General features: G+C 43.4%; 2 protein-coding genes across 2 annotated transcripts; both read left to right on the top strand.

Moving 5' to 3' along the window:
• Positions 1 to 71: 71 nt before the first annotated feature.
• Positions 72 to 6,192, top strand: IFIT3 (interferon induced protein with tetratricopeptide repeats 3). The gene is made up of 2 exons (XM_006096617.3): positions 72 to 242; positions 4,247 to 6,192. Exons 1-2 carry the CDS (start codon positions 238 to 240, stop codon positions 5,658 to 5,660), a joined length of 1,419 nt encoding a protein of 472 aa, XP_006096679.1. The 5' UTR covers positions 72 to 237; the 3' UTR covers positions 5,661 to 6,192.
• On the top strand, positions 106 to 20,011 carry LOC102432756 (interferon-induced protein with tetratricopeptide repeats 1-like). Its single transcript, XM_014462535.2, has 2 exons — positions 106 to 242; positions 18,281 to 20,011. Exons 1-2 carry the CDS (start codon positions 238 to 240, stop codon positions 19,683 to 19,685), a joined length of 1,410 nt encoding a protein of 469 aa, XP_014318021.1. The 5' UTR covers positions 106 to 237; the 3' UTR covers positions 19,686 to 20,011.
• Positions 20,012 to 21,814: the final 1,803 nt, after the last annotated feature.

The raw sequence follows: 21,814 nt of genomic DNA, 5'->3' as shown, positions 1-21,814 counted from the left end.
GGGGGGGGGGGGGACCCCAAAGTTTTAATGAGCGCTCAGACCTTAGTTTCATTTCCCCTCACCAGGAATCCTGACGGCATCGCATCAGTTTCAGTTTCCATTTCCTCTCCATAAAAGCACAGACCTAAGGGCCAGAGCCAGGGCTTGGAAACCTCATCGGCACTCGCTTGCTATCCACCAGCAGAACAGAACATCAGCCTGGACCCCAGCTTCTCAGAATCCAGGGACACAGCCATCATGAGGTAACGATGCCTGGCTTCTCTGCTAGCAAGTGGAGAGCATTTCTTACAAACCTTGTTCTGGCGGGCAACTCCCAGAATCCTCCTGAATCGGTGTGTGCTTATAGATTACAGATGCGTTGCTCTTAACTTGGTCATGAACCTCTCTGACCAATTCCTGCATTTTTATTTCTGTCGCTCTGTCTGTTTACTGAGTCCGGCAGCCTAAGGACACGGAAGAAGGTGCTCGCAGGAGCGCTGGCGGCTGCAGCAGGGCAAGGACTGGAGTTTCTGGAGAGAGCCTGAGGGCTAACCTGCTCCGCTCCTTCCAGGCAAAATCTGGGCAACGGGGAGGGACAGCGGAGGTCCTGGTCCCTCTTTTGTGTCTTAGATTTTGTCAGACTAAGCCAGCGGTTTGTGAGCTCTGTGGTGGTGGTGGTGGTGGTGGTGATTTTTAAAGTATGCTTGCTTCTCAGCAAATGTGCTAATGACTAATTCAGAGCTGCAAAACTGCAATCTAGAATGAGGTCGCTTCTACCTTACCATTGGCTCTTTCAGAATTGAGGAATGTGTCTTCTTAGCGACCTGCCAGACCGCCTCTGTGAGCAGGGAGAGAGTGTTGTAGTTTCAAGCTGTGTTGCAGCTGGCGGATATGATAAAGCAGAGTGCTCTATTAGAATGCAAATTACTGGGCCCTGCATTCTGAAGTCCTAATCAGACTTAAAGCCTGGGGAGAGGGAAGGGGGGACAGAATACATATTTATTTATTTATTTTTAAAATATATTTTATTGATTTTTTTACAGAGAGAAAGGGAGAGAGATAGTTAGAAACATCAATGAGAGAGAAACATCGATCAGCTGCCTCCTGCACATCTCCTACTGGGGATGTGCCCGCAACCCAGGTACATGCCCTTGACCAGAATCGAACCTGGGACCTTTCAGTCCGCAGGCCAACGCTCTATCCACTGAGCCAAACCGCTTTTGGCAGAATACATATTTAAAGAGGACCACAGGTACTTCCTAGACACTCAATGCTCCCTGCCGAGTATGTGTGTAAATGGGAGTGGAGGAAGCCCAAAGTGGGTGGCCAGTGGGGGTGTGGGAAGGATGTTCCTATAAAGCAAGGCTTGCCTGTTTAAGGGCGCTTTTAGGGATGAGAAACTGGTGATTGGAAATCACTTCCAAAAAGTGGTTAGGCCCTTGCTACTCACCGTGTGGTCTGAATCCAGCACCTGCTGAGAGGAGGTTATAAAGGCGGCATCCTGGACCTGCTGAGCTCAGCAGTGCATTTCAGCCAGGTCCTCGGGTGATGTGGTCCATGTGCATGGGAAAGTGCGAGCAGCCCTGCTACGGACAGTTCCTTGGCTCACTTTTTGAAGAAATGGGCTCCTCGGGTTGTGTCTGTTCTGACCAAACAACTGGCCATGAGTTCTGTCTGTCCCTTCACAGCATCAGTCCCTGTACAAGCTGCCTTGGAGGTTTCTCTGGAAACTCCTCCTCTTACCATTTAGTCAGGGCCTCTTTCAGGAACTTTCAAGATTCTAGTCTAGTAATGGCTTTCACCAGGCCCTGGAAGGAGGTGAGGCGTCTTCGCTGGGGTCTGTGGGCAGCGCCCCAAAGCTCACCAAGTGACACAAAAAGGTAGCCCTGTAGAAGGTCAATCCAGGTAGGGGAGCAGGAGAAGGAGGAAAGACTGTAAACGGGCTGGTTCTGGGTGTTTCCTAAGGAGTGGCAGTGCTGCTTTTATCTGCTTTGGTCAGGGAAACCTCAAGGCTGCCGTTGGAGGCCATGAGAAATCTCTTCCTGGACCAGAGGGACTCCCGCTCCCCAATGTTTTCTACTAGACACATAGTCTCCAGGAGGGAAGGGCATTCAACTCCATGTTTCACCTGAAGAGACATTCTCTTCCTAAAGTTACTGCAGCCATCATTCCACCTGCTTGCTTGTCCTCCCTTCAAATGTTTGATTTAATTATTGTTCAGTAACTTACTGAATTTTATACATATACATATAAAGAGTATTTAGAGCCACTTTCAAGCACACATGATAGAAATTATAAGCGAGGAAAACTTGGCAAATGGAGTATTGGTTTTTAGAAAGGCAATCGTATTTTAATTAAATCAGAATTATCTTCAAATGTTTTATTTGTATCTACTCAGTTAAATATGTTAATGTTATCCTAAATGTGAATTACATAGGAACATGTACATATGTCAATGAACAAATAACAGATATATAATGAAAATTTGAAGGTGAAAAAAGCAGAGCATTTCATGTACTTAAATTCACTCTCTCTGGGATCTGGGCTGTCGGGGAGACTGAAACCCAGCTTTCATGGGTCCTGTGTGGTGGTGGAGAAGATGAAGAGAAAAGACTAAATCACACAGCATGGTGGCAAACATGGGTTTTCATTCTTTTCATGGCTCCTTCTAACCTGACGGTGAGCTCCTAGGGGCAGAGACAGCCAGGATAACCTTTATTTTTCCTAGTATTCCCCAAAGCTCACCAAGTGACACAAAAAAGGAGCCCTATAGAAGGTCAATGGATGGCTAAATAAAACTCTCTCCTCAGAATGTGTGAGGACTGAGCCCTGACTTAGTGACTGAGCAGCACAAGAGAGATCCCAGTTCCTCTCACCATAGGTTTCGCGTCTCATCACCTCACCCCGCCTCCTGCATGTCTATTCACATGGTGGCAGGGATATGCTTTGTGGGTTTTTACACAGACCACAGCTACAGAAAGGTGAGTCCAGGAAGCAAGAGGAAAGTACCTGCTCTTCTGTCTGGGAAAACTTAGGGGTGTGTATAGTCAGAGTTCTCCAGAAAAACAGAACCCATGAGAGACACATAGATAAGCTGCAGGTTGATGACAGGCCCAACCCCCAAAAGCTGGGAAGAGGAAGCAAGCATTTGCTAACGGTTGTTCCAGGCTCTTCCATGTTTTGCTGGCCAAGAAGTAAAGTATTTTGAGCACCACAATGGAGAAAATTCAGTCAGGCAACTGCAGAACCCAGCCTTCACTGAAGGCTTGTCTTTCTTCAGCTTGCACTTGAAGGTGAATGGAGGACGGAGAACTCTTGGCTGTTCTACCATCAGCTCTGCCTGGCACTGTGGTCATCAACTTTCCTTAGATCAAAAGCAGGCAGGTACAAGTACTGGGCTCGCAGCCTCTGACCTCAAGTTATTTCTAAGTTATTTTGTACACTTTCAGCTGAGAAACCAAACTGGATCTTCATCTTTATGTGAATTTCTTGCAAGGGAAGAGGCTTTATACAATTGGATGTTTTGCTTTTCCTCTTTGAGAATTTTAAACCTCTTTTGTATTATTTCTACCTAATTTGTAAATATTCATATTTTTTTTACCTGCCTTTTAAAATACTGCTCTGAATTTTTTTTAAATAAAGATTCTCACCTATGCTGGTATACATACATACATAGATATGTATACATATGTGTGTATACAGGGTTGGGCAAAAGTAGGTTGACAGTGAGTACGTGAAACACGGTTTTTTCTTATATTATTCTTTATCAGTTATTGTATTATTTTCCATAGGAACAACTATCAACCTACTTTTGCCCCACCCTGTACATATATATGTAAATAAGCTAGAGAGGGAGAGAGAGAGATTATGAGGAATTGGCTCACATGATTATGGAGGCTGAGACATCCTTGATTCACTGTCTGCAAGCTGCAGACACAGAAAAGCCAGTGGTATAAGTCCCAGCCTGAGGGGATGTTCCAGCTCAACCAGAGAGAGCAAATTCACCCTTCCTCCGTCCCCTTCCCCCTTCCCCCCCAGGCCCTACAATAGATTGGATATTGTGGAGGGCAATCCACTGTACTCAGTCCACTGGCACAAATCCTAGGCTCTTCTGGGAACACAGATACGCCCAGAACTGATGTTTAACTAAAAGTCTGGGCATCCCATGGCCCAGTCAAGTTGACCCACACAATTAACCTGTGATTGCACCCACGGTGCGATGTTTGGCAGGTACACCTCAGAGTGACCATGTTTATTTTCTCCACAGTGAGGTCAACAAGAACTCTCTGGAGAAAATCCTTCCACAGCTGAAATGCCATTTCACATGGAAATTACTTAAGGAAGAAAGTGTCTCCCATGATCTAGAAAATAGAGTGTGTAACCAGATTGAATTTTTAAACACTGAGTTCAAAGCTACAATGTACAACTTGCTGGCCTACATAAAACACCTAGATGGTCAGAACGAGGAGGCGCTGGAATGCTTGCGGCAAGCTGAAGAGTTAATCCAGCAGCAGTACCCTGACCAAGCAGAAATCCGAAGCCTGGTCACCTGGGGCAACTATGCCTGGGTCTACTATCACATGGACAGACTCTCAGAAGCTCAAGTCTACGTAGACAAGGTGAAACAAGTGTGTGAGAAGTTTTCAAATCCTTACAGCATTGAGTGTCCTGAGCTTGACTCTGAGGAAGGGTGGACCCTGCTACAGTGCGGAGCAAAGCGAAATGAAAGGGTGAAGGCGTGTTTTGAGAAAGCTCTAGAAGAGAAACCCAACAACCCAGAATTCTCCACGGGGCTGGCAATCGCCATGTACCGTCTGGATGATAAACCACCGAAGCAGTTCTGTGTCAGTGTTCTGAAGCAGGCCATTGAGCTCAACCCCGACAATCAGTACGTCAAAGTTCTCTTGGGCCTGAAATTGCAAAAGATAAATCAAGAAGCTGAAGGGGGGCTGTTGATAGAAGAGGCCTTGGAGAAAGCTCCTGGCCAAACAGATGTCCTCCGCAGTGCAGCCAAATTTTACCAAAGAAAAGGTGATCTAGACAAAGCAATTGAACTGTTTCAAAAGGTGTTGGAATCCTTGCCCAACAATGCCTACATCTATCGCCAGATCGCATGCTGCTATCGGGCAAAAGAGAAACAAATGCAGAGCACAGAGGACTCTGAAGCTGGTGGGAATAGAGAGAAGATGGAAGAACTACGGAAATCTGCTATGGACTATTCAAATAAAGCTATCGAGAAGGGACTGAATCCTCTGTATGTATATTCTGATCTCACTGAGCTGGAATCAGAAGAATGTTATCAGACAGCTTTTGATAAGGCGGAGAGAAAACAACTGCATCAGGGCTATTCCAACTCTCAGGAGCAAAATGGGAAGTCTGAAGACACTCCTGTCCAGCATCATTTAAGCACAAAATCTACTGCGAATGGAGCTGAAGGGCAGCTTCCACGGAATTCTTGGTATCTCCAAGGATTAACTCACAAGCTGAATGGAGATCTGCTGCGAGCAGCTGAATGTTTTGAGAAGGAACTGGGCCACCTCCTGAGGAACAGCCCTTCCGGCATAAGCAGTTTTTTCCTGCCAGCAGAGGAGCTTGAAGAAGGCAGAGAGGAAGTGGGCCAGGGCGCAGGCAGCTCCACTCTAAGCAAGCTCTCTGATCCCTCAGCTGACACAGAGGAGTGAAAGGAACAGAGAGGGGGAAGCCTGGATTGGTGGTTGTGAGAGGGAGAAGGTTGGAAAGGCAGGAGTTCCCTAATCTGAGTTTGATGAGCAAGGTGGTCTTGTTTATGGTTTTCCGGTACATGGTTAGAGAGTTGTTTTCTCATGTCTATGTCTGTCTCCCTTGTTCTATACCAGCCACACTCAGTTGTCTTGTAACATATGACACCCAGGAACAGCACTTCAGCCCTGGGAGATGTGATTATCTCAGTTTGCACTCAGTTCACCAGAAATCCCCCGTTTCTGCCCTGCTTGCCAAGGGTCATAGCTGGTAGACTGCCTACCAACAGAATCTCACCTCCTCACCCCATTACTGTTTAACCTTCTGGGCCTCCTAGAAGACTAGCTTTTGACTAACCCTGCAATTTACCTTCCATGTTGTGCTTGACCTCAGCCATGTATATATATGTATTTTTGATAGTGTTACTATAGTAAATACTAGTATGTATTGTTGCTAGTAATGCTACAATAAATGTCAAAATTTCTACTCAGGATAGAACTGTGTGGTTTGCATGTGTGACTACGAGTAATATTAATTCTCCAAGTTTCTCTTGTTAGGGATGTGGGTACTTACTACGGCTGTGCCACCCTATTCTCAACATGTCCATTTTAGCTCCTCCTTGGAACTAACACTCACCCCGTAGCCAGCCCATCCTAGGGCTATGGGAACTATGACTCTCACTGCAGCCCAGGAGCCAAACCCAAGCCAGTGCCCAGTTCGCAGCTGCTGCTGTAGACCAGGGTTGCTGTGCACACACGAATACCTTGGCAATTGCTTCCCTGCTAAATACCATTTCAGTCTCCACCCCCCCCCCTCGACCCCCCTCCCTACCTCACACACACACACACACACACACACACACACACACACACTCACCATGGTTATGGAGAAACACTGACTCCAATTTGAGATAATAAACAGAAGAGTTTTGATGTCCCTGCTCCTTTCCCCCTGCTAAAGTATGTGGAAACTTCCCTGCAACTGGGATCTACCAGGAGATAGACTCTTATCCCAGGTATGCCTAAGTATTGATGCTGTGTCCCTAGCCCATGCTCCCATGGGTTGGGAACCTAAGGGCATGCCACTTGTGAAAGGAGAGTCTTACAAGGGGAATCCTCACAAGAAATTGGGTAGGTTAGAGAGAGAGCCACACTTGGCCAGTCTTTGCCTGTCTTTTCTTTGCTCCACAAGGTTGAGAGAGCATTTCCCAATCGCTGCAGCATTGTTTCTTCCAGTGAGAAGACTGAGAAGTCAGCAACAGAAATCCCCAAGACAGTCCCTGGGTCTGGTGGTTTTCACTAGAAGGATTCATAGACCTCAACATAGAGTCATATTCACGGCTAATATTTATGACAACAAAAAGATATGGAGCAAAATCAGCACAGGGAAAAGGTGCATGGGTCTAAGAATAATGAAAATGAGGCACACGCTTCCCAAAGTCTCTCCCAGTAGGATCATACAGCACCTGCTTGATTCCTCCAACATCAAATTGTGACAACTCTTGTGAGCTTGTTAAAGACTCCATGGCCAATGGTTTCATTGGAGACTAGTTACATAAGGACCCTGTGCTTAGCACATAACAAAATCCCAGACTCCCAGAAGGAAAGCAGATGTCAGTGTTAACCACATCATTTGCACAAACAAGAACTATGCTTCTCCGTTAGGGAATGGTGAGAACACTCCAAACATCGAAGTTCCCAGATGCCAGCTAACGGCCGACCGTGCAAGCAGGCCTTTCTAAGGTCATGGTCTCTGGCCTAATGCTTATCTGCATCGTCCATCCCCTTGGTCCTTAGCCAAGGTGTCTTTGCCGTCCAAGTGTTATCAGTAGCATCCCACATGACAGGGTGAGACCTTACGTTATTGGCCTCTGTTATGCCCTTTAGGGATCCTTAATTCAGCGGTTCTCAACCTGTGGGTCGTGACCCCTTTGGGGCCAAACAACCCTTTCACAGGGGTTGCCTAAGACCATCGGAACACACATATATGATTACATATTGTTTTGTGATTAATCACTATGCTTTAATTATGTTCAATTTGTAACAGTGAGATGGGGGGTCACCACAACATGAGGAACTGTATTAAAGGGTCGCGGCATTAGGAAGGTTGAGAACCACTGCTTTAATTAATAAAGTCTGTTTTTTGTCAGGTCACTTCCTTCTTGAGTTTCTTTTCTATCCCTTTTACCTGGTGGCACAGCACAATCCTGACCAATAGACTGACCTGACTGCCTTCCATGCTCATCAGATACACACCTAAGAAGTACAATCTCAGAAGATACACGTGGTGCCCCTGGAAACAGAATGACAATTGTTTGGTTATCCCAAGCAGGGCATACCTCCGTCAGGCCGGACAGGTTAATAGGCCCCCCAGGTGTGGCCTTCCACTGTAGGGCTGCCCGTCCTGGGGTTTCAGTCTAGTCTAAAAAAATCAGTCTAGTCCTTGGTTTTAGAGGGACTGCCTGACAGTTCCAAACATTTGCTCATCCCTGATACCAGTTCATTTGCCTCAGGAGTAAAGATGACATCTCAGGTTTTCTGGGTGGAATGTTCAGGAGCTGGCCCCCAGCCAGCCACCCCATTGCTGTCCCCCTTGTTCATTGGCTCAGCAGTCTGAATTCAAGCACTAGCATAAGTTGGAAAGGTCAGATTTCCTTCGGAAAGAAAGGAAAGCTTCCCGGAATGATTCTGAAAAACAAAGATCATTAATGCCCCACCCTTCCCCTCCCCTCCCTAAATGCTGAGTTTTTATTTTTCTTCATTGTTACAAATCAAAGCGCCTCATTCAACACTCATAACTTTTTTTCAATTTTCCCCACTCTCTTTCACCCAGACCTTTCAACTTTGACAGACTATTTGCAAGAGAGACAAAAGTGTTTTCACAGGAAAACATTTTATACAACTTAACCAGAAAGAGGCATTGTATTTACAAACGAGTCAAAGTCCTGAATTTAAAAAAAAAAATTCAAAATGGGTTTCCATCACTCCTCACCCCTCCATCCTGATCATGTATGTGGTGAGCCTAAAGAAGCGTGATTGTTTTCTGGGGTCACTTGCATTTAACAATCAGACTATGCACCTTACGAAGGTGTGCATACTAGGACAAAGGTGAGGGCCATGGAGTCGGGCTAGCAATCCATTCTCTCAGACCTCACCTATTTGGAAAAGTTGAAAAGAGCAAGTCAACAACATTGAGAGAGTCTGGAGAGGGGTCAAGAGTTCAATCTGTCAGGAGTGGGAGGAGAGGGTCATGCTCCCTGTTATGTGTCCTCTCCCAACTTGCAGCCTTCAGCAAGAATCACTGGTCAGCAGCGTAACTAGCCTCTGTATCCTGAGGCCCATTCGGAAAAAGCAGGCACAGGATGAGCTCCCTGCCCGCCCCCTCAGCCTGAAAGCAGAAGACAAATTCTCCATGTAAACATCCCCCACTACCTCCACCCCCTCCCCCTCGCTTTACGCCCCCCCCCCCGCCCCCCGCCCGCCCCTGCCCGGGCCGCCAGATCCTATACCAGGAAGGGATAACAGTCTTATTATCAGAGAGGAGATGGTACTGAAAGGAGTATAACAAACAACCCTAGGCTATGAATGAGCCTAGGAAGCCTTGTCTTCCTAGCTCTTACCATCCATTAATTTCCCCCATATATTTACTTCCCCACAATTTGCAGCCCCTGGAAGCTTAAAGTCCCTATCCTTTGTCTTGCCAATTTTCTACCAATGTATTTTCCTTTTGTTAAGGTGCTATATAAGCCCAAATCCTGAGTTACTCACTACTGGATATCTCCATGAATATGCATGATGCACATGTTATTGAACTTCTGTTTGTTTTTCTCTTGTTAATCTGTTTTTTGTCAGTCTAATTTTCAGGGCCCCATCAAAGAACCCAAGATGGACAGTGGAAAAAGATTTATTCCCTCCCTTACAATAAAAATTAAAGAGAGAGAGAGAGAGAGAGAGAGAGAGAGCTGACCTGCCACTATCTATTTCAGATGGTCAATCAGAGACATGCCCTTTCCTGTGGGCATTTGTTCGTGACCCAGGAAGTTGTGCAGGCACCCATGGTACTTTTATAAAGCAGGGCCCCATGGAGGGGTGTCCTACAAGTGGGAATGTCCCAGAGTCTGCTTCTGTTCGCTGAGCCCTCTTTCAGGTCAACACAGGGCAAGCCAGGGCTGAAACAGCCCAGCAGCAGTCGGCCCCACCCAGGTTTCAGCTTGGAGTCAGGGCCAGGCAGTCAGGACCTGTGAATTCCAGATTTCAAGAGTCAGCTGCTTTTCTTCCAGCAGCAGCAAAGCACAAAGAAAACTGTGGCTCCCAGAGGCAGCCAGGTGATTGAGGCTTATCATGCAGTATTGATAAACCATTGGCAGGTCCATATATGAGTGTGTGTGTGTGTGTGTATTGATTTATTGATTTCAGAGAGGAAGGGAAAGGGAGAGATAGAAACATCAATGATGAGAGAGAATCATTGATTGACTGCCTCCTGAACGCCCCCTACTGGGGATTGAGCCCACAACCTAGGCATGTGCCTTGAGCAGAATCAAACCCGGGACCTTTCAGTCCGAGGGCCCACACTCTATCCACTGAGCAAACGGCAATCATTGGCAAATCCAATCCCTCTCTGCTGGTCTCAAACCTGACAGAATGAATTTGCTGACATCATGAAGTCAATCATTTTTTCTACGGCTTCATAGCGTGGTATGGTGAATCCTGTCTCCAGAAACACATGAAGTCGTCCCTCCCCTGCCTCCCGGACCCTGAAATCTAGCTCACCCCTCGGATCAAACACACACTGGAATGCCAAACAGTCCCTCTCAAAATCTCGCTGAGGACAAGGGAAAATATTTCCTGCTCAGCTGTTGGATCTGGCCAACCATAACCCTCCTTGCCCACACGCAGCTCTTTCTAGCCTTGTTGACTCCACAGAAAAGAAAAGCGCTTTTCGGACTAATCCTTGAGACATTTGCAGACTTTATGATCAGAGCCATCTCCCTATTGCCCTTATTGCAACAGTCATTTTTCCCCACGTAATAAACTTTATTTTTAGAGCACTTTTAGGCTTATAAAAAATGCACAGAAAGTACAGTTCTAATATACCACCTGCTCCACACCCTCACCCACTGTACAGTTCCCCCTAAGATTAACATCTTGCATTCTGTGGTTTTGTAGTCCCTACTGATGACCCAATATTAATACATTATTACTAAATCCATAGTTCACATTGAGTTCATTTTTTTTGTATGTATGTAACATCATGTATGCACCATGACACTATCATAAGAAGGGTTTCACTGCCCTAAAAATGCCCTGTGTTCCACCTAGTCATCCATTCCCCCACTCCCTCTAACCCCCTGGCAACCACTGATCTTTTTTTCTATTTCTATAGTTTGACCTTTTCCAGAATGTCATATAGTTAAAAATCATACAGTACGTAGCCTTCTTAGATGCGTCTTTCACTTAGCAATATGCATTTAAGGTTCCTTCATATCTTTTTGTGGCTTAATAGCTCATATATTTTTACTGCTGAATAATAGTCCATTGTCTGGACGCCCCAACCTTTGTTTATCCCCTCACCTACTGAAGGACATCTTGATTGCTTCCAATTTTGGCAATTATGAATAAAGCCGCTTCAAACATTCTTGTGCCTGTTTTGTGTGAACATAAGTTTTCATCCCATTTGGGTAAATACCTGGGGACACGGTTGCTGGATTGGTAAGGGAATGTTTGTTTAGTTCTGTAACAAACTGCCACACTGTCTTCCAAAGTGGCTGGACAATTCTGTATTCCCACCTGCAATGAATCAGAGTTCCTGTTGCTCCACCTCCTCATCGGTACTTGGTGGTGTCAGCGTTAGGATTTTAGCTATTCTAGTAGGTATGCAGTGATAGCTCACTGCTGTTTTAATTTGCAACACCCCAAGGGCAAGTAAAGGACATGCACCTTTTTACTAGTATATGTTTATTTGCCATTTGTATTATCTTTTTTAAAAAAATATATTTTATTGATTTTTTACAGAGAGGAAGGGAGAGGATTAGAAACATCAATGAGAGAGAAACATCGATCAGCTGCCTCCTGCACACCCCCTACTGGGGATGTGCCCACAACCAAGGTACATGCCCTTGGCCGGAATCGAACCTGGGACCCTTAAGACCGAGTCTCTATCCACTGAGCCAAACTGGTTAGGGCTTCTGCCCATTTTTAAATTGTTTTTATTTTTGTTTTCTTGTTCAGTTTAAAGAATTATTTGTGTATTCTGGATACAAGTCCTTTATCAGACATGTATTGTGCATATATTTTCTCCCAGCCTGTGGCTTGTGTTTTTATTCTCTTAACAGTGTCTTTCACAAAGCAGAAGTTTTACTTTAAATAGAATCCAACTCATCAATAATGAAGTCCAACTTATCACCAGCTTTCATCAATGGTGCTTTGGGTATTGTATCTAAAATCTTGTAGCTAAATCCAAGGCCACTTTGATTCTATCCTATGATATCTCCTTTGCATTTCTATGTAGGTCTATGATCCATTTTGAGTTAATTTTTTTGAAGAGTATAAGGGCTGTGTCTAGATTCTTGTTTTGTTTTTGTATATAGATGTTTAGTTGCTCCAGCACAAAAGATTATCCTTTCTTCATTGAATTATTTTTGTCCCTTTGTCAAAAAATCAGTTGTCTATATTTGCGCGGGCCTATTTCTGGTCTCTCTATTCTGTTTCCTTGATCCGTTTGTTTCTTCTTTGGCCAGTATCACACTGTCTTGATTATTGTAGCTCAATGGTAAGTCTTGAAGTGGGGTAGTGTGAGATCCCAACTTTGTTCTTCTTTAACATTGTGTTGTCTATTCTAGGTCTTTTGCCTTTCTGTAAAAATGTTAGAAACATTTTCTTGATATCCACAGAATAATTTGCTGAGATTTTGATTAGGATTTTTTAAATTATATAAATCATTTTGGGAAAAACTGGCATCTTAACCATATTTACTCTTTCATTTGATTAATATGAAAATAGCTCTTCTTTGATTTCTTCCATCAGAGTGCTGTACTTTTTCTCATATAAATCTTTTTTTTAAATATATTTTATTAATTTTTTACAGAGAGGAAGGGAGAGAGATAGAGAGTTAGAAACATCGATGAGAGAGAAACATCGATCAGCTGCCTCCTGCACATCTCCTACTGGGGATGTGCCCGCAACCCAGGTACATGCCCTTGACCGGAATCGAACCTGGGACCTTTCAGTCCGCAGGCCAACGGTCTATCCACTGAGCCAAACCGGTTTTGGCTCATATAATCTTTTACATATGTTATTAGATTTATCCCTAAGTGGTTCTTGGTTTGTTTGTTTTGTGTTTTTTTTTGGGGGGGGGGGGTCTGATGCTACTATAAGTGTTTTTTGTTTTGAATTTCAAAAACTAATTGTTCATTGCTGATATAAATGATAGTCAATGATTTTTGTATAATAACCCTGTAACCTATTATTTTACTACTAGTGGCCTGGTGCACAAAATTCGTGCATGGGGGGAGGGGTGTCCCTCAGCCTAGCCTGCACCCTCTTCAATCTGGGACCCCTCGGGGGATGTCCAACTCGCAATCGGACATCCCTCTCGCAATCTGGGACTGCTGGCTCCTAACCGCTCACTTGCCTGCCTACCTGATCGCCCCTAACCACTCTGCCTGCTGGCCTGCTCACCCCCAACTGCCCCCCCTTGCCAGCCTGCTTGCCCCCAACTGCCCCCCCCTGCCAGCCTGATCACCCCCAATTGCTCTCCCCTCCTGGCCTGGTCACCCCTAACCGCCTCTGCCTCGGCCCCGCCACCATGGCTTTGTCCGGAAGGATGTCCGGAAGTCTCCCAGTCTAATTAGCATATTACCCTTTTATTTTATTTTACTATAGTTGCACATTAAGTCCAAAAGTTTGTTTATTGACTCCTTGGGAATTTCTATGTAGAAATCATGTCATCTTAAAAGACAGTTTTATTTCTTCCATCTCAGTTTGTATACCTTTCATTTTCCTTTTGTCTTATTGCATTAGCCAGGAATTCTAGTATGATATTGATAGGACTAGTGAAAGGGAACATCCTTGCTTTGTTTCTGACCTTAGAGGAAAAGCATCTGCTTTCTCATTATTAAGTATAATTGTGACTAAGTGTGATGCTAGCTATAGGCTTTTTGTAGGTGTTCTTCATCAAGCTGAGGAAGTTCCCCTCTGATCCTAGTTTTCTGAGAGTTTCTATCATGAGTGGGTGTTGGAATTTGCTTTTCTTTCATCACTTGATATGATCTCAGAAGCACAGACTTACATAGCCAAGGCAGAAAGTACTGCAATAAGTTTGCAAGTCTGAGAATCCAGCATGTAGAGATTGCTAGTGAGAAAGAATTGGCAGAATAATAATGTGGAGGATAGTACAATGAAAGGTTTAAGATGTGTTTCAAAAAAGTTCTGGAAGAGAAGCCTAACAACCCAGGTTGTTGGCATTCCAATGAACTATCTCCCCAACCCTAAAAACTGGGCCATGGAGCTGGGTCCTGAAAACTGGTATGCTAGAGTTATCTTTGTCAAGAAACTTCAAAATGTTTATGAAAAAGCTGAAGGAGGGAGGTTAAAGAAGCCATAGGGAATACTATGGACAACAGATCATGTTTTTTTCTTAAAATTTGTCTTTATTGTTGAAAGTATTACAGATGTCCCATTCCACACACACGCACACCCTCGCTCCATTGACCCCCCCTCCACTCTGCTCCAGTCCCCTTCCCAGGCCTTCCCCAAACTACTGTCTGTCCTTGGTCTATGCATATATGCATATAAATTCATTGGTTAATCCCCCCCCTCCAAATACGCCAGTCTATTGCAGATCATGCTTTTTAATAAATGGGCTGCCTGCACTCTCTACTGCCATCATCTGTTGCAACTTCTACCTGGAGTAATATGTAATATGAAGTCTTTACACACAAGAACACAGATCGTTTAAGTGGTTTTTATTGGAAGAAATGGCAGAGAGAATGGTGTTACTAGTCTCCTGTTGAGCAGGGATACATATGTGTATTTCCCCATATATAGCCAAAGATCACAGTGCCCAGAAAATGTGGGCAGTTGCTCAATGAACTGCATAGGATGTAAAAGCTGAACTCTCAAGAAATTGAGGTCTCCCAAGTCATCTGCTGTTTCCATCCAGGTGGGTGGAGCAAGCCAAGCACCTCACAGTGCAGGCCTTTATCTAAAGCTATGCTGTTCATTCCCATAGCCACTACATAGGTATTTAAATTAATTAAAATAAAATCTAAAAATGAATTCTTCAGACCCACTAGTTTCATTACAGGTACTCAATAGTAACCTGGGGATGGTGGCTACCACCTTGGACAGCACAGATTTAGAACATTTCCATCACTGCAGAAAGTTCTTTCAGAACAAATTAGTGTTTCTCAGTTTTGGCACTATTGCCATTTGGGGCCAGATAATTCTTTGTAGTGGGGGCTGTCCTGTGCATTGTCAGATGTTCAGCAGCAGGCCTGGCCTCTGCCCACTAGATATCCTTTGCATCCCCATCTCCACTTGTGACCATCAAAAATGCCTCCAGACATTGCTAATGGGTCCCTGGGGTGGGGGAAAAAACACCTCCTGTTGAGAATCACACTTCTAGAGCAATCACCAGTCCTGACAGAGATTGGTCACGCCCCCCACCCCCAGGAGATAGACCCCCAATACAGAGAGACTGGCTGAGCTGGAGGCTAAGAGTGCCAATGAAAGACCAAGCCCCCCTACACGTTACTCCATGGCCACTCAGGATCTCAACATGGCCTCAGCCTATGGTCTGTTACAGATAAGAGATCTTATCTGTAATCATGAAAATTCAGTTAGAACTAGAATACATGGGAGTCAGTCAGAAATGTGAATCACGGTGAGCCAAAGATAGCTACCAAGACCCCTGAGATGGTATGAAATTACTGGCACTTTCAGAGCAGAGTAGTTCTTGGTAGCTGAGCATTTTCTCTAGGGATGATTGGCACACGTTTGCAAGCATGAGTAATCTCCAAGCAAACACCAGACACTCTGTGTAGAGGTCAAAACACTTTGACCTACATTCCGTCATCATATTGTGTGAATTATTCAGGTGCACACAGGGACATCAGGCACAGAGAAATTAAGTTACTGATTCAGAGCCTCATAGAAAGATAGGTATGTATAGAATGAGTCCCTGTCCACCCTCCATGGCATTTAAACCTGAAAAGTGCCTAGGAATCATCTAAGAAAGTACCTCTCAAACTTTAATATATCAACAAATCACCTGAACATGGCGAAGACTCTAATTTAGTAGGTGCGTGGAGGGGGCTGACATTCTGCGTTTCTAATAAGCTTTAGTTGATGCTATTGCTACTGGTGCATAGACCACACTCTGAGCAGCAAAAATCTAGCTCAGTGATTTTACGCCATGATTACACAATAAAATTACCTTGGGGCCTTCTGTGTTTTTTTTTTGGTTTTGTTTTGTTTTGTTTTAATTACTGATAATTCTGATGCCTGGGCCTCACACCCAGAGGCTCTGATTGATTGAACTAGAAGATAGCTCAGGCATATAGAAGGTGTCCCAAAAAAATGTATACACAATTTTTTTCCCCTGATAGCTCAATTGATGTTTCTTTCTTTTCAGATATAACCATTATGTATACATTTTTTGGAGACACCCTGTATATATTTAAAGATTCACATGGAATTTCCTAGTTTGCAGCCAAGATTGCAAACTATTGTCCAAGGCCAATCTATCTACTTAACTGATAAGGCAACTAATAGAGTTTCAGTTAAATCCAATTCATCCAGCTTTTTAACCAAACACAGAGCTGGTCCTTGAATCCTGATATTGAACTCATACTTCAGTGCTTAAGTTTCATTGCTTCAGGTCGGAACCCTGTCTATTAGAAATTATTTTTCCCTCTCTGGTTTTCATTGCTCTTTTCTATTTGTAAACACACACACAGACACATTTACACACTTGTTATCTGTTTTCTCTCTCCTTAATGCTACTCTGTCCTGTGTGGTTCATGGGTCTGTTTATGCCAGATACACACTGTGCAGCATAGAATCAACCAATCAGGTGAGCCAGAGTCCCACAGAATCAGGACTGCTGCCAAATCTACACAGGCACACACATACTTCACTGGGAAATATTTCTTGGCCACAGTTAGGTGGTAAAAAGGAAGGTCACTGTATGTCTTCTTCACCTGAGTGGTCAACCACTCAGGTGTGACTTTAAGAAAGAACAAACTCTGATCAGGACATCACTGCTGAGGCCTGGGGAAGGTGGCTTGGCAGTATGGGGAGTTTTGAAGTCAAGACTTGGGGAGAAATGAGAGGGTCATACTGAGCTGACAACTGTATTTGCAAAGACAGTAGTATGCCTGAGAATCCTGTGCTCACCTGGATTTATGGCTTTTTCTCTCTCCCGTTGTTTTCAAAAGGGAATGTTAGTTACATAGTCTGTTTGTGATTAGATTACAGTTATATATTGTGAGTCAGGATGGTAAGATTTATATAAAAATTGCTATCCATTGAGATTAAAAAAAAATTCATCAGGGTTCCCTCTGGGAATCTTTCCTTGGGACTAACGGGTGGAAGATATGTTGAGTATGGAATATAAGGTAATTGGTTGAAGACACAGATGTAATATAACTACATAGGATGGAAGGATGACCTTTTCAAGTATTAAGATTTATTTCTCTCCTCTCATGTTCTTGGAAGGGAAAGAGAATGTCAGCTTACTTCAGAGGAGGTTTGAATAATGGAAAGAAAACTTCTTGTCCACTGACTCATTATTATTCTTCCTTTCCCCTGGGTAACTAAGCTCACTGTAATTGTTGAGATTTTGAGTTCCTGTTAATAACTATGCTGCAGGGTTACCTGACAGCAGGCTCATTGAATTCCAAAAGTGGGACTTACAACTTCCTTGCATAGGCACAACTGTTTACTCATCCCCCTACTTCTGACCTGTGCATGTGCAGTAAGTTCATCATTGAGAAGCGGTTCCACCAATTTTTCAATATCTCAGGAATTGGTTGAGTAAGTTCACTCAAGCATAGATGTCAGGGTAGTACCACAATTCTCCACCCCGGTTTAAGTATTCATGAAACCATATTTGGTTCTCATACCATATTTTGCTCAGAACCCTTCCTGGGAAGTCAGAAAACCAAACCATGTTTATATGTAGGGAATATGGAAAAGATGAGTATGGAATTACCCTTCTGTGAACCCTCTGTCCACATTTCTTCAGACAGCATTAGTGATGCACTACAATGTTGAGAAAAGTCAGGAGAGAAGGGCTTTGCAGTATTGAGGGTGGTGCTGCAATTATTCGACATGAGAAGAACTAATCTCTTTCAGATTGCTTGCTCATAATCTTCATGGTGGAATCATGAAGTGATTAGCATTTTCCCAAGGTTTTTATGTCAACCTGCTCTCTGTCCTAGTGACACAATCATAGAGCCCTGGGAGGTGCTCTATCATAATGAATCAGGAACACGAGGGGGTAATATTTGACTACTCAAAGTTCTGGCTTCACTTCCAAATGAGCCTGAAAAACTACATATAATTATTGTCTCTTTTTACAGTGATGAATTAAATGACAAGCTCATCGAGGACAAACTTGTTCAACTGAGATGTCACTTTACATGGAAGTTACACATTGAAGACACTGAACTGCATGATTTAGAAAACAGGGTCCTCGATCAGATTGAGTACCTAGACAACAACTTCAATGTGGAAATACACAACCTACTGGCCTATGTGAAACACCTGAATGGCCAGAATAAGGAAGCCCTGGAGAGCTTGAAAGAAGCTGAAGACTTAATGCAGGCAGGGCACATCCCCCAGTCAGACGCGATAAAGCTGGTTACCTGGGGCAACTATGCCTGGCTGTATTACCACATGGGCAGACTGGCAGACGCCCAGATATACCTGGACAAGGTGGAGAACACTTGCAAGAAGTTTGCCAGCACCTCCTGCTACACAATGGAATGCCCTGAGATGGACTGTGAGGAAGGATGGGCCTTGCTGAAATGTGGAGGAAAGAATTATGAACGGGCTAAAGCCTGCTTTGAGAAGGCTCTGGAAGTGGACCCTGAAAACCCTGAATTCAGCACTGGGTATGCGATTGCTGTCTATCGTCTGGATGGCTTTAATACAACATCACGCTTTCGTAAGGCATTTTGTGTGCAGCCCCTAAAACGGGCCATCAGGCTAAATCCAGAAGATGCATACATTAAGTGTCTCCTCGCCTTGAAACTTCAGAATATAGGACAAAAAGCTGAGGGAGAAAAGTACATTGAAGAAGCACTGGCCAAAATGACTTCACAGGCTTATGTCTTTCGATATGTGGCCATGTTTTACCGAAAAAAAGGCTCTATAGGTAAAGCTCTTCAGCTCTTAGAAATGGCCTTGCAGGCAACACCTTCCTCTGCCCTCCTGCATCACCAGATAGGGCTTTGCTATAGAGCACAAGTCTATAAAATAAGCAAAGCTACAAACTGGCAGCCTAGAGGACGGGATAGAGAAAATATTGACAGAAAAACAAAATTAGCCATATCTCATTTTGAATTTGCTGTGGAACAAAAGCCAACATTTGAAATTGCTTATATGCACCTAGCAGATATGTATTCAGTTGCAGGCAATAGCAGAAAAGCTGAAGACACTTATCAAAAAGTGTTCTGCATGAAATCACTTGAAGAAGAAAAAATTCAAGAGATATATTTCCAGCAAGGTCAATTTCAGGAATGTAAAAGGAAATCTGAAGTCGATGCAATTATCTATTATTTAAAAGCAATAAAAATAGAAAAGCCATCATCTGTTAGAGATAGAAGTATCAGTTCTTTAGAGAAAGTGGTTTTAAGGAAACTTCAAAGAAACGCAGAAGACATGGAAAGCTTGAGCATCCTTGGGTTCACCTACAAATTGAAAGGAGAAATGAATAAAGCCCTGGAGTACTATGAGCGGGCCCTGAGGCTGGCTGCTGACTGAGAACTCGGTGGGACATGCTCCTTAGGCGCTGAAATATGGACCACGTTGACATTTCATTTGATTTTACGTTAAGGTGCACTAATCATCATCTCTGCTTGCTGCTTTCAGAAGCATGTAACTTTTGAACAATCATTCAAGCCTGATAAAATACTACTTGTATTCAAAAAAAAGTGAAGCTGAATATATATGCCTTTGCGTGTGTGAGAAAGCAAGAGACATTAACCATTTCTCTGCGAATGTTATGTAACAGAAATAACAATTTGTTAAGTAAATTTGTAGCAAATAAAGCTTGTAGCAAATAAAGCACTTACTTACATAGAGTAAAATGATTCATTCATTTGATCAACAAATAGTTTACAGTGCTAGATACCAAATATACTATGGTGATGTAAGGAAAATTCTTTTCCTAGACCCATCTTAGGGTTTTTGACTGGGACTCCATAATTTAGACTAAGAAAGACAGAATGAGAGAAAAACAAACAAAACTTGATAAACATGTGCATCTTACATACACATGGGAGTACCCAGTGAGGAGTAACTCAAAGAGGTGGTTAGATCTTGGGTTTATATAGCATCTTAACAAAAGAACAATACATTTTCAGAGAAGTGACAAGACAAAGGAAAAGAACTGATTTTTTAGGGTGTCAATTTGTAGGAAGGTAAGTATATGGGGCTAAACCACTGGAAGATAGTGCTAGCTGGTAAGGTTTGTTATCTAGGCTCACTTGGTAGTGAGTCTGGACTGAGAAGGACCTGGAGCTGTTTCAGGTGGTCACCTTCTCTCTGGATGGAGGGGAGGGGGATCAACTTTAGGAAATGACATCCTGCTTTTGAGGCAGATAGGGAGATGGCAGAACTTTTCTTTACAGCCCCGCCCCCATGGAAGAGTAAAGCATCTCCATGAAATCTTTCATAAGCCCAAGAGCATAAAGCGAAGAAGCAATTCCCTTAGGAGGCATTTTGCTAATGGAATCCAGATAGAGCACAGATGCTCACAGGCAGGTCAAAGCCACTGCTGAGATGCGGAGGTGCTGAGTGTACCTCCCGGGAAGGAGGTTTGAGGCTGGGGTAGTGCACTGCCTGTATAAAGGCTCCCTGCAAAAGAAACGAACGAAGTACATAATTTTTGTTGTTGTTGTTGCCTCTTTTCATAAAAGCGAAAACCCTCTTTGAAACTTTCAATTAGCAGAAACAGGTGCTAATGTATGTCTTTCCTGAAAGCAAAATGGCATAAAGTGAACTTTCGAAAAGCAGGAATACCTGTATCTGTGTCTCCTCAGTTGCTTCAGCTCAAAATAATCCTTATGCCAAGGTGGCGTACTTTGGAGTGGCATATGCTGCTTCTCCTCAATGAACAAAGCAGACATTTTCTCCAAACCTCAGGCAACTAACAATCTAGTGAGAGAGACAGACAGTAAAACAAGTCAGTCATACGCTGATTAACAATGGGGATAGTTCTGAGAACTGCATGGTTGAGCGGGTTTCATCACTGTGCAAACGTCAGAGTGCACCTACACAAACCTAGCTGGTATAGCCAACCACACACCTACACTATATGGTACAGCCCATTGCTCCTCGGCTACAAACCTGCACAGCATGATTCTGTACTGAATACTGTAGCAACTGTAACTCAGTGGTAAGTATTTGTGTATCTAAACATATCTAAATATGAAAAGGATGCAGTAAAAATACAGGGAAAAAGATTAAAATAATTGTACATCTGTATAAGGCCTTTGGCATGAATGGAGTTTGCAGGACTGGAAGTTGTCTGTGAGTAGTGAACAAATGTAAAGGCTTAGGGCATTACTGTATTATACTGTAGATTTTATAAACACCATACACTTAGACGACTATTTGAAAAAATATCTTTTCAATAATAGATTAACCTTAGCTTACTGCAACCTGTTTTATTTAACTGTATAAACTTTTACTTTTTTTAACTTTTTAATTTTCATAATAGCACTTTGCTTAAAACTCAAACAAAAATATTTGTTCTTTATATCCTAATTCTATCAGCTTTTGCTATTATTAAATTTTTTTTTTTACCTTTTAAACCTTTTGTTAAAAACTAAGACACACATTTGCCTAGGACAGTGGTCGGCAAACTGCAGCTCTTTGGCCCCTTGAGT

This window comes from Myotis lucifugus, unplaced genomic scaffold (assembly GCF_000147115.1).
Source record: "Myotis lucifugus unplaced genomic scaffold, Myoluc2.0 scaffold_184, whole genome shotgun sequence".
Taxonomy (NCBI): domain Eukaryota; kingdom Metazoa; phylum Chordata; class Mammalia; order Chiroptera; family Vespertilionidae; genus Myotis; species Myotis lucifugus.
Note: the sequence above shows the minus strand (reverse complement) of the source record. Positions and strands in the feature narration are given on the sequence as shown.